Genomic DNA, 13,327 nt, shown 5'->3' with positions numbered 1-13,327 from the left:
TTTGGAAATATTGAAATGTTTACCTGTGATGATACATGTAGCTGTACTGTGTGTGAATTTCTGATATATAACCCAAAGACATAGCTTTACACAACCTACTGGCACGAATGTATAGAATCGTTCATCCACTGTGTAATGAGAGGAGCAATACTTTCCCTTTAAGTATTTTAGTTTGTGTTTCAATGCAAGATTATTCTTGATCTCAATCAATACTGAGATTTTTTTTTTTGTCTGATGTCTGTTGAAAATTGAGTCGTATCCCCTTGGTGCACAACTGATATGATCAGAAATCAGCTCATTTCCCTTTTTGTTGACACTGGATTTGCACTGCATGAACAAATTATTAATGTGAGTTTGTTTCAGCATTAGCATTAGATTAGCATGGAAAGTCCTACATATTCAACTTGACAAGCCTTACATTTCTATTCTGATATTTTTTTTCTTTCTTTTTTTTTCAAAAACCGTTTTAACCAGTGGCGAACCGTGACTATTGGAGCTAGGCCTTCAGTTACAGAAAAATACCTGACGTCATACATATAGATAGAGAACTCGGATGCCTGTATATACAGAGCATGACTTGAGACCTTTCTTTTGCAGACCTATGTAGGAGAAGCAATTCTTTGATGACAGAGTCAAATGGTCCTAAGCCACACCTCGGCTGTGGCTCATAGAAGCAGTTGCAAATATCGATAGCAGGAACCACTTTAGAAGAAAATACGGTTGCGTTGTTTCAAATAAACATTTGCCAAAACAAACAGTGAGTCAAATAGTGGCGGAATAAATTCAACCACACAACTACTCACATTGTTTCAAGACCATGGACAGTATATGCTGTCATGTCAGAGAGAAAAAAGTTGCGCTGTATTCGATGTTCTATCTCCAGCATGCAACAGTAAAAAAATGCACCACAACACGAAATGTCATGTACCCAGTACTTCCAATTTCAATGTCATTACCATTTTATCACACAACCAGTGATCTAACGTTGAAATAATATTTTACACATTGTATTCAAAATGATATGAACGAGATAGCAACAAAAAGCAAGCTGTATTGAAAACAAAAAGTCCACTCACCATTATGATTATCATGTAAGTGCATTATCCTGTCCTTCTTTCTGAAATGGGCAATGGCAGGTTCATATAGCTTGTCTTTAGATTTTAAATCCGAAAGAAGTTATTTTTCGATTGAAAAACGCTGCAAAAAGTTAGACAGCTACTGTAGCTAGGCTCAAGCGTAAGAAAACAAGATAAGGCTCGCTATTAGCTCTGAAATAGTGACATACTTATATATATATATATATATATATATATATATATATATATATATATATATATATATATATATATACTTAGGCCCTCTAGAGGGCCTTGAGGCATCATACAATTGTCCTACCTATTACAAGACAATTTGTGATTGGATGATTCTACTGTCATTCCAAAATGCTGCTCTCATTGAAGTCAATGTCAATGATGTTAGCTGGTGCCTTCTATTTAAAGCCTGAGGGCCTAGCCAATGAGCGTTGAGCCCAGCTAGATTATTTCTACCAAGAGACTACCAAAGACAAATTCTGATTGGATATTTTCTTCTTCTTCTTTTTCCAACACAAACTGAATAAATTCAATAGGAAGATCATTACAATTAAGACAAAAAGATATAAATAAATGTAAACCAAATTACAAATTATATAAACATATACAGATTTGTGTCTATCCTTAGGCCCTCTCTGAATGTGTAGAGGGCCCTGCCGGTTCCCCACTGGTTTTAACATAGAATAAAACTGTGTGGATGTCCAATATTGCCATTTTCTTGAAATGTCTTCATTTTCCTTCTGCTCTTGATGAGCACTGAGAAATGTGTTTTGCTTTTATTCAAATTAAGTAGAAAAAGAAAAAACTTAGATACCAGTCTAAGAAGTCTATTTCTGAATGTAATACAGGACACTTTTAATAAATATTCATTGCCTTTGAAAATTCTGAGTGGATGAAGGAAAATCATCTATAAACCTCCTATTAGATGTTGAAAACCGAACAACTGAATGTATGCCAGACGGCCTATTTCCAGACAAAACTTAAGAGGAATTAAAAACTTTAATCGCAAAGCTTTTTTTATTTCATTTTATCAGAAGTTGGCTTTGTAAAAAGCCTAAAAGTCCTGTTCAGCGTGACTCTCTGTGGAACTTTTTGTTGTTTTTACACTTTCCCTTCATCAGTGAATTGTACTTCTAAATATATAATTAAAACACTGGTTATAATTAAACAAAATAGAACTGCATTCGGTAGACAGCTTTTGCCAAAACATTATTTATTGTTGAGAAAATACTCCATCTCCTTGAGAGTTCACCCTCAGCTTGGAGGCCTCAAGTAGCCAGTTATTATAAGGGAATTGAACAGAGAGTGTGAAAGAATGAGAAGGGCTGCAAAGTATGGGTGCTCAGAGGTGGGTCTGAGACATGGCCTGAATTGTATCTACTACGGTGGGAGAACATTGAGTGATTCTTTAAAAGAAAACCTAAAAATGTACTTATATGCAAATGTAATTTAATGAATAGCACAAACAATATCAGAAATTATTCATGCAACAAATGAAAAAAGTATTCCAAAAGGTTTGCTTTAAAGCTATCCACACTTAAGATGTCCCTCAGGTTACTGTGCAAGTCACAGGCTTGCAATCTAATAAACTGCATAGCTTTATAGAAGGGCGTTTGAATAAACACATTACTATTGAAGTAACCAATGTGAAGAATGCTTTTCCAAATATTACATTAAAAAATGGTCTTTCCAATAGGTCAAATTAGGAAACAAAGGTCCCCCATCTGGTTTTATTGACTATTACAGGTTCTCCCTTGTCCACAACTGCTGTGTAGTTGAATAGATGCCACTAGTCACCCCAGATGGCACTGCACTATTATTGTAATGGGATAATAGATAAAAGCAAAGGCCTATGCTATTAAGGGAAGAAATGGGAAGAAAATGAGTTAAATGATCCTATTTACCCATGACAGCACACTTTGTAGATAAATAAATACACTTTAAAAAAGCAAGGTCCTATTGAATACATTAAAATAAAATAGAACCAATGTATATTATAGACACAAATAAAATATTCCAGAGCTTTCCCAGCTTACGTGGGAGGGAAATGGTTAATGCTTTAAAAGTGGAAATATTTACTACAACAACAAAAAAGATAAGGAAGAAAAAAAATATATACATGTACAAATCATATTAACACCTTTAATTATAAGGCATCTGATCCGCATTGGTAAAATGCCAGTAGCTGGAAAAGCAATGAGTTCTTTAAAATGAAAAACAGCAAACAAAATGGCAACTAAGAGCCAATTAATTAACAGAGGCACTGGTGTGTGGCAACTCAATGTTGACACAACTACAGTGATGATAATGTATTCCATCTATCCATCTGAACAGCCCACTACAGAGTAGAAACTGTAAAGGGAAGATACAGTTGTACAAACCCGTAGATTAATCAGTGTTCCTGTCAAGATGTGCATTTCCACATGAAAGCCCTTGACTGCCGCCTCTACAGACCAACTGACTAACAGACACACGTGGCTGAATAAATGGGAGAAAGCCAGGCTGATTAGTAAATTAATGGTAGGAGTATTTGTAGCAAGAACTGGATATATTTAGACTTTATTGAAACCGAGTTCATATTTGTCTTGTTTTCTAATTGCTGTCATATTTATGCAAACAAATTTGAGCAAGTGTGCACAGTGAATTCTTTTGATATGACCAATTTATTTATGTGTTTTTGGAATGATAAAGGCATGAATTTAGTCTTATTATTTAGCAATTTACATTTGTTGCATTTAAATCAGAATTCATATTATTAAAGCTGACATTTACAAACAGAATAAATGTCAGTGTTTAGGGAACATTATTATTAGACTAAAAGAGTTAGCAGATTATGGAGGAATCTTAAAATTTCTGAAGACCAAACATCATGTCCTAGTTTCCTCAAGGAAATATATATTAATGTTTTACATTATACATGAGTAATACAGAATGAAAGGAGTGCTTCAGTTCTAGAAATAATAATAGATTCAATCATTTTAAGCTAGTCCAGTAACAATTTGTTCTGCATAATTTATGCCTTCAGAATTGCTGTTGTTCTCTGAATGATGCTACAATTTCCAAACTTGGGGTCAAAATTATTTGCAAAAGCTCTTCATGTACTTTCGAGAATGTTTTGACCCTTAATTACAGCTCTGCAAATTAACACCCAATCAACTCAATCAAGACATATCCAGAATCCCTTGAAACACTTACAAAAAGAGTAACTGCCAAAGGATAATAAGGTGGATTTGATTTAATTGAATTGGTTGAGAGTCTGATTAAAAGGTGTCACCTTGATGAATGGGGTAAATACAATACTAATGCATTTGCAAGGCAGGAAACTTCCAGATTTTAGCAGTCTTTAGTAGCTTCAAAGACTAAGTTTAGGGGTAGCAATTCTTTCTCTTAAAAAAAACATGTCATTCTGCATCTCAACCAAATTGTTTTTTTTATTTTACAGTGACACACATATACAAGTCAGCCATCGACATAGTCCAGACTTGAACTAACAATCTCTGGACTGTATTGATGATTGAAGAACTTATTCAACTGACCTCAATGGAAAAGGTCACCAATTTGAATGTCTCTTGTTTATAGAGTTGAGCAGCCCAAATGAGGAAGTCATTTTTTGATGTTAATTTATTCATTTTACACAGCTTGAAAACCAACAGAATTCTGATTAACTGCACACTACACAACTCTGGGGCGTCCTGTAACGAGACTTACCCCTTAATCAAAAATGATGTACGTGGATTTACAAATGCTAACACACAATGTTATGAATATACATGACATTATAACTAACATCATGGTCAAAAATCATTTACTTAAAGAGAGGGTAATTGGTAGAGCTGTGTTTAGAAGACCTCACCTTAATGAATAGGGCTTAAAAGTACCTGAAGGTCATTTCAAATGCAGCTGACAGTAAAACAAGTGTTAGTCAGATCATTTGCCAACAAGGTTTTTGTGACAGTAGATACCCTTAAATGACAGCCACCACAATCTGGTGCCCTGGTCAAATACCATGTTCCATGTCTCAAAACCACTTCACTAAATTTATAAAGGGTCTTCAGCCAAGATGAGATCAAAATATTAGTTCACTAACTAATTTCAAATGCCAAAACCAATACCTGATGTCAGCTTTCTATTGAATTGCCTCGAGAAGCTTCTAGCACAACTGAAAGCCTGTATTACCTGTTTGGTCTTCTCTCATTGACATGTAGGCCGATAGTTTATTTTATGCAGACCCGATTGCATTTGCAATATCTGCTGATGTCGGGGACCTCTCAGTTTAAACAGCGAGTAAACAAAGGTGATGAAACACACACACGCACATTAAAAAAAGGAAAATATTAAATACAGCATTTGCATTTGTTCTTATAGAGGGACCAATGTACATTCTGGATAGTTCAGCTTCACTAGAATTGGTGTTGTCATTGTGCAGCCGAACCGCAAAGAGGTTCATTTTGAGGGTGTATGCGAGACATGCATAGATGTCCATGGACTCTTGGGCAGGGTGGATGCCTCTTGGCAGGGTTAAAGGAGATCTAATTCTGCCTCTTCCAGTTAATCCACCCAGCACCTGTTTGACAAGTTATAATTGCCATGCATTAATCTGCAGAAGAAGACAAGACCCAACAATGTCACCCATGGGCAAACTCTAATTATAAACTGCACGCTTGAGTAATTACACGTCCTATGTTTTCTAATTACCATTTTTACAATAAATTAAACATTTCAATGCAGTGTCAGATCCGCAAAGTTCCTAATCAACAGTTTGAGAACCCCCATCCCCTATTTTCCAGTTTTCGGGACTTAGGCCTCCACAAGTATTCTGGAGCAAAATTTGCCTTTCAGAATTGGATATCTAGAGAGCATATTGTCCAGATTTATATATTAAATACTTCTTAGTAGACCATTAACTATTTCTATAGTCACCATCATCTGTACACTGCCATGCAGAGCTCAATTACATTTTTCTTTGTAGTGCGATTCTCTCTCTTCTCATTCCCCACTGCACCATGCAGCATCTTTACAACACGAGATATGAGACACTGGAGAAATGAGACTTAATAGCTGTCTACCGATGGAAACTGGTAATGATGCCAAATGATCCACAAGAGATAGATGAATTAACACTCTTAAAGTGTTTGTTTAACAGTGTTCGCAGTTCAGCAGTACACACTTTTGGACTAAAATCAGATGGAAGCACGTACAGTCTATTGAAACACAAAGAAAAAGATGAATAACAGTGGGACCCCTGCCCGTTAATCACAGTTATTTGTGAGACTTTGACAACGATAATGACAACTATGACAACTGGTGTGTTAGTGTTGGCTTTGTGGTGTGTGTGTGGTGTTTTTTCATTGCTGCACACATGTTCATATGGACATTGCATCTATATGTAAATGTAAAGTGATGAAACACATAAAATGTGTATATATATATATATATATATACACAGCTCTGGAAAAAATTAAGAGTCCACTCCAAGTTCAGAAATCAATGTGAAGTGATCTCTTAATTTTTTCCAGGGCTGTATATATATACATATTTTTTCATTCAATAAATATGTATCACTCCTATAGAGTTAGTGTCTACTAGATCAAAAATGCCACTGAATATTAAGATTTGGCTATGTAACTGCAACTTTATAAACAGAAGCATACATTGTGCTGAGTCTCTGAATATGATTTGCGTTTACGTTTAGATAAAACAGTATGTAAGTGACAAAAGGCCAAGCACAAAACAGAGCAGACTCAAACAATGCAAGAAAGTCTTAATTTAGCCCCATGCCTCTTATTGGGCTTGTTGTGGAAGACTAATATATAACAGATTTCGAAGTGTTTTGGGATAACCTAACAATTTCACTGCTGGTAACACAGCAGGACTCCAAACTAGTTTTGCTCACTTAATTGGAAATGTAATAACAAACAAATAAAAAAAAATGAGCTGTGCAGCAGAAAGCAATCAAAATTGCTTGTTGCCTGGGCTTAATCCTAGCTTACAAAGAAGCCTATGTAGCCATCATTATTGGGTTAAAACTACTTTAAGTACTTTGAGTCTCTGAGGTCTGGCTGTACATTATAACAGACAGACATAAGTTCTGGTCATACATTTTATTCAGACATTACCTTGTCATATGTAGTTTCTTGCTTCAGAGTGAATTTCCAAGTAATTACCAGAGTAATATCTCCAGTATAATTGATGCTACCATTGTCTTTTATGTGGGATTTGATTCCCAATCCCCACACGTTTTTGACCTTTGAATATCAATGACCTGTTTTTTGGATATATTACCCGGTTTCCTTTGTACTATGTATTTAATATCCAACCCTATATATATATAGACTGGATACTAAATGCAGAGTACAAAGGACCTATTACATGATCGTCTCTGGAACATGTTATATTTCTTACAATGGAACTTTTTTTTAAATAATTCTCATATAGAAGCCAAAGGGGGCTAGGGGGATGAGGTTGGTAAGCCATTATTCAATGCATATAATTATAGTTAGTGTCAAGTGTAGAATTAAAATACAGCACTAAATATCTATTGTCTATAATCTATTGTCTTCATAATTATGAGCTATATAATCACTTATGAAACATTACATTAATTAACGATACATTATCAAAAATATGTTTTTCCTAGACAATGTCACTGACTTATAGACTACCTATTTCACTTTTGCAGTCTACATTTACAAGCAAAAAGCATGTCAGCTAACTGGGATTTACTGTATTTCCAGCTTTTCAATTTAAGAAAACAAAACCTGTATTTCTACTTAATTTTCTGAAATATAGTGAATAGAGAAGCAGCACCCTTAGTTCTGTGGCTCCATTTGATCACTGTGCTTGACTAAGGCAAAGCACAAATGTATTGCAGCAGTTTACTGCACCACAAAACTACCAAATAATATGTTATGCCCTTAAGATAAACAGTATTCCCAGGATGATACCCAATAAATTGTGTTTGATGCAATCTTCTGGGAGTTCCTTACTGCAGTACAGCAAGCAATTAAAAAGCAGCAGTCATTCCTCATTGCAGGTTTATGCCTGATCTACAATAGTTGAGAACTAAAACAAGAAGCAGAACCACGTCACTAACATCTTCAGCTAGCAGCTTCTGTGCAATTTGAGCTTCAAGCTAGTGCAGGATAAGGACCTTCTGAAGATTTTGACCCACCCACCACTTGTAAATTACAAACTTGTGCCCTATCACATAGAGGAAAGTGCCTTTAGACAATAAAATAAAATGCGATAGGATTTAGGTTTGTGCTTTACAAAATATTTATACAGACGTGCTCAAATTTGTTGATACCCCTCCACAAAAAACAAAGAATGCACAATTAACCAATTGGCATCCACCATTGTTTATTCCATATTTAATACAAATCAGACTGTGCTTTTGATTTTGTTTTTCAACATAATATTGTAAATAATAAAACAAATGAAAATGGCATGGACAAAAATGATGGGTCCCTCAATCTAATATTTTGTTGCACAATCACTGCAATCAAATGTTTTCTGTAGCTCTCAGTGAGACTTCTGCAGGTAGTTTGGCCCACTCTTCCTGAGCAAACGGCTCCAGCTGTCTCAGGTTTGATGGGTGCCTTCTTCAGACTGCAAGTTTCAGCTCTTTCCATAGATGTTCAATAGGATTCAGATCAGGACTCATAGAAGGCCACTTCAGAACAGCCCAATGTTTTGTTCTTATCCATTCTTGGGTGCTTTTAGCTGTGTGTTTTGGCTCATTATCCTGTTGGAGGACCCATGACCTGTGACTGAGACAGAGCTTTCTGACACTGGGCAGTACGTTTCACTCCAGAATGCCTTGATAGTCTTGAGATTTCATCGTGGTCTGCACAGATTCAAGGCACCCTGTGCCAGGTGCAGCACAGCAGCCCCAAAACACAACCAAGCCTCCTCCATGTTTCATTGTAAGTATGGTGTTCTTTTCTTTGAAAGCTTCATTTTTTCGTCTGTGAACATAAAGCTGATGTGACTTGCCAAAATGCTCCAGTTTTGACTCATCTGTCCAAAGGACATTCTTCCAGAAGGATTGTGGCTCGTCAATATGCATTTTAGCAAATTCCAGTCTGGCTTTTTTATGATTTTTTTCAAAAGTTGTGTCCTCCTGGGACTGCAATTGTTGTCACAGGAACATTGAGCTGCTTGGAGATGGTCCTGTAGCCTTTACTTTTACAATGCTTGTCTATTATTTTCTTTGTGATCTCCTCAGACAACTCTCTCCTTTGCTTTCTCTGGTCCATGTTCAGTGTGATGCACACAATGATACCAAACGGCATAATGACTACTTTCTTCCGTTTAAATAGGCTGAATGACTGATTACAAGATTGGAGACGTGTGATACTAATTAAAGAAACTAATTAGTTTGGAATATCACTATAGTCCAATTATTTATTATCTTTTCTAAGGTGTACCAACAAATGTGTCCAGGCCATTTTAGAATATCTTTGTAGAATGAGCAATAATTAATCTCTTTTCACAGCTTCTTTGCCTTATTCTATGACATACCAAAGGCATGCAAGTATACATGATGCAATAGCTTTTAATTTCATCACTTTTCAGGAGGAATGAAGCATTATTTCAATGAGCTGTAAGGGTACCAACAAATCTGAGCATGTCTGTATGTAGGTCAAAGTTTTGATTTGGTCCATCTGTCTTTCTATGTCATGGTGGGGAAAGTATTAAGACTTTTCTTGTTTCCCCCTTTTTCTTTGTATGCTTACAGGAAATTGGACCAAAGTGTAACCTCTCCAAAGATTACATTTGTGAACCTGAAGTAAGTAAAGGACAGACGTCAATAACAATATAAAGTACTAACAATTACTGTCTCCTAAGTGAACTTACAGTATCTGAAATACAGGAATCAGAATAAGACATTCAAGGGTTCCTCTTTCTTCCAGGGAAACTAAAGTGAACATTTTTGATAGGGGACAAAAACTAAAACAAACAACATCAAAAATACTAGAACACATTTTGGTTAATTGATGTAGTATTTACATCCACAGCAGGTTGCTCCTTGAAAATGAACAGAAACGGAATGGAGCATGAATTTAGGAATTCCGTACACAAACCATTACTCAGAGGGAGTTATTACAGACTCCTGGAAGAAGACCTTGCCTCTGGTTAACTTCAACAAGAAAGTGCACTGGCTCATTATTGTGGTTTAACTAAATGACTTGCATGTAGGCCACACTGACCCGTATGTCCAGATATAACAAATATGTTCTCCCTTTCCACAGACACAGGTTCACCCCATGGAAAGCACCATCGACTTCCCAAAGACTGAAGCTGAGGAGAGCGACAGGTCGGCTAGCAACACTGTGCATATCAGTGAGACGCTCATCGCCCTGTTCTGTCTAGTACTTAACATGGTGTTATAAAAAAAACCTGCAGAGATCAACATACTGATCAACAAGCAAAGAAACCGTGACAACAGCAACAAAAGGAACTTCAGAAACCATGCTTTCTCTCTCTCTCTCTCTCTCTCTCTCTCACACACACACACTTTTTCTCTCTCCCTCTCCTTAAATTTCCTTCTTTCCATGACTACAAACAGAAATAAATGCCCCTCAGAAACATATCGAAACAAATTGCTCATGGCAACTCTAGCCAAATGAGAGAGAACTGGTTCTGTTTCATCCCAACTCTCGATTCCAAAGTGGAGACCTAATGAAATGACTTCTGAAGATTAAAAAAACATCAACAACCACAGCAACTAACAATAACAGAAACAAACCAACACAAAAAAATATTGTACTCTTTGGGTCTCCTTCTTAGCTGCTTGGCAACCCGAGACAAGGAATGGGAAATGCTGATCATTCTTGAGTCGATGCATATGGAAAGACATTTGTTGTTTCATGGTGGAAGATAGGTCTCTTCGCTCTTTAATCCACTCCTTTCTGCCCAGTATAGAGGCAGTTCAATGACGGATTGCAGTGTGCATAAGCCTCAAACTTTGTTTTGCTCACATACACAATTGTCTAACCCTCTTCTCCTCTCCAAACAGAAGCACTGGCTTTGCATTGCTTTAATACTCTTTTTCTTTTTTCTCCCAGAACTGACAACATTTCAAGGATAACTTTTATTTTCTGTCTTTCTTTAAAGCATATTTTAGGTATACATCTTTATTCTGTTAACACAATGTATAATTATTAAATTATATATACAGTATATATATATATATATATATATATATATATATATATATATATATAGTATCATGTAGGTACAATGTTATCCTTCTGCTCTTTGATTCCAGTATTTTGTCTGGAAAGTCCAAAATGAAATAGGTTTACAAAGGAACAACCATAACAAACAAATAATAATGTAAAAGCATAAACTGACAGTTCCTATGAGTCGGTATGTTCTTGTATGAAGTTGAAGTTTCTGCTGCTCTACTTCAATGTGTATAATTTTGTCTGTGAGTATAGGTACAAAGTGTTTCCCTACAAATGTACAGATGTAATTTCTCATGTACTAAAGACAGGATGTTGCAAACAAAATAACAGGACAGAGTTCTGGTCTAAAAGCAAAACAGAAACAAACAAACCAATCAACCAACTGCGATATGAAGAAAAAACGGCATACGTATCTATGAAGAAGTTCAAAGTGCCAATAACAGTTGTCTTTTTCACTGTCATACTGTGCAATATTTTTTTTATTTTAATCTCTCTTTTTCTTTTTTCCCCCCCTCACCCAATATGGACTTGGATTATTTTCAAAGAAATCGAAGCTCCAGGAAACACGAAGAAGAAGAAAAAAACTTAATTTGCTTAGAAAGTAATTTGCTGGTGTATTTTATAGTGTGCAATCTATTGCGTGGCCTTACTTTATTTCTCATTTCATTTTATTCCTTTTTGTGATTACCTCTGGCACTTTTTTCAGAACACACAGCTGCCGTATCTCAGACTTTACTTAACTGACAGATTGTCGCAGGATCTAGTGTTTGTGTTGGAAAGATGTGTTCAGCAAGTATCAACAAGTGTACAGGGTTCATTTCACATTTATTAGGCACTGGGTACTGGAGTGGCCTGGAAATGATTACAGATTTTACACAGTAATGTATAACAAGCTTACGTCATCCATAGGCCTTTGTATATTCTGATTGTTCTGAGTACAGTTCACTTTGTATTATTTTAAGTGATCTATAATACTGAAATACAAGGCAAGCTTTTTTCAAAGGTGGGTCACTGCAAGAATGACCACAGCGTGACATAGATAAAGGTGGCTGAATTGTTGTATGTGATCTTCTCCTTTTTTTTTTTGTTTCTCTGTTTGCCCTTTCATTTTGTGTGCTCCTCAATTATGAAAGTCAACTTACATGTCAAAATTGAACTAAAAGAAAAAGTCTGTTCACACAAATTGCAGATTTGTAGTCTTCTTCTTAACTGCATTGCAAAAATGGCTACAGATTATTTAAGATTCCAAGGACAAGGGGATATCAGTTATTTAAACCAGCATTCACCCAGAAAGCAAACATTTTACCCAAACAGAAATTACTTTTCATCATTCCTAAACCTATAGAGGTACAGCAACACAAACTACAACACTAATATGAACATTTAAGTACATCTCAAATGATGTAACAAAATGTATATATTTAAATATAAATTCCCAAAAATGAAGGCATGCAAAAATACATTATTTTATTACACCTCAGATACAACTCAGCTCAACAATACTGGCATCTAATGTTCATTTAAACAATCCCCTCCCCTTATTTTTAAAAATGGCTCATTGCACAATCAAATCGAAATATGGATGTTTGAGCTCTCAATGTTATATAAAGTGCAGTAAGTATAGAATCAGGGTTACACTAAAGTGCTTATTTATGTCTGTTCATGCTTAGGTAAGCACACTAATTTCCCTCCTCTGCGGTTGTCATTTTAGAGTATTTGTTACTGTTTGCAAATGTAAAGCATAGATACATCTGTAGTGAAGGCTATCCAACTAATTATGCAATGCCTGATTAACAACAACATGAACAATTTCAGAAAGAAATGTTTTTGTTTCCATATAGAGTGTGCTGAGTGTAAAGCATCATTTTGATAACTATTACTGCAGACAGACAGGAATTAAAAGACAAGTATCAGTTTATCACTTTCACAGGAAGATCGTTTTCTGTGTAACCCTTCAACACATTTCTGAGGCAGCTGTCTCAAAATGACAGTGTAAACATCATGTCATGGACTGTGGAGTCCGAAAAAGTAGCAGAATGTTCT

General features: G+C 35.8%; 1 protein-coding gene across 1 annotated transcript in view; it reads left to right on the top strand.

The window, feature by feature from the left end:
- Nucleotides 1-11,233, top strand: part of gfra2b (GDNF family receptor alpha 2b) — a 109,024-nt gene extending 97,791 nt beyond the window's left edge. Inside the window, exons 8-9 of the mRNA XM_066714482.1 lie at nucleotides 9,832-9,882; nucleotides 10,346-11,233. Coding sequence (XP_066570579.1) covers nucleotides 9,832-9,882; nucleotides 10,346-10,486 — 192 coding nt within the window. The 3' untranslated portion in view covers nucleotides 10,487-11,233. The remainder of the gene's footprint in view (nucleotides 1-9,831; nucleotides 9,883-10,345) is intronic.
- Nucleotides 11,234-13,327: the final 2,094 nt, after the last annotated feature.

Source organism: Amia ocellicauda, chromosome 9 (genome assembly GCF_036373705.1).
Source record: "Amia ocellicauda isolate fAmiCal2 chromosome 9, fAmiCal2.hap1, whole genome shotgun sequence".
Classification (NCBI taxonomy): Eukaryota; Metazoa; Chordata; class Actinopteri; order Amiiformes; family Amiidae; genus Amia; species Amia ocellicauda.
This window is presented reverse-complemented; position numbering and strand designations above follow the sequence as displayed.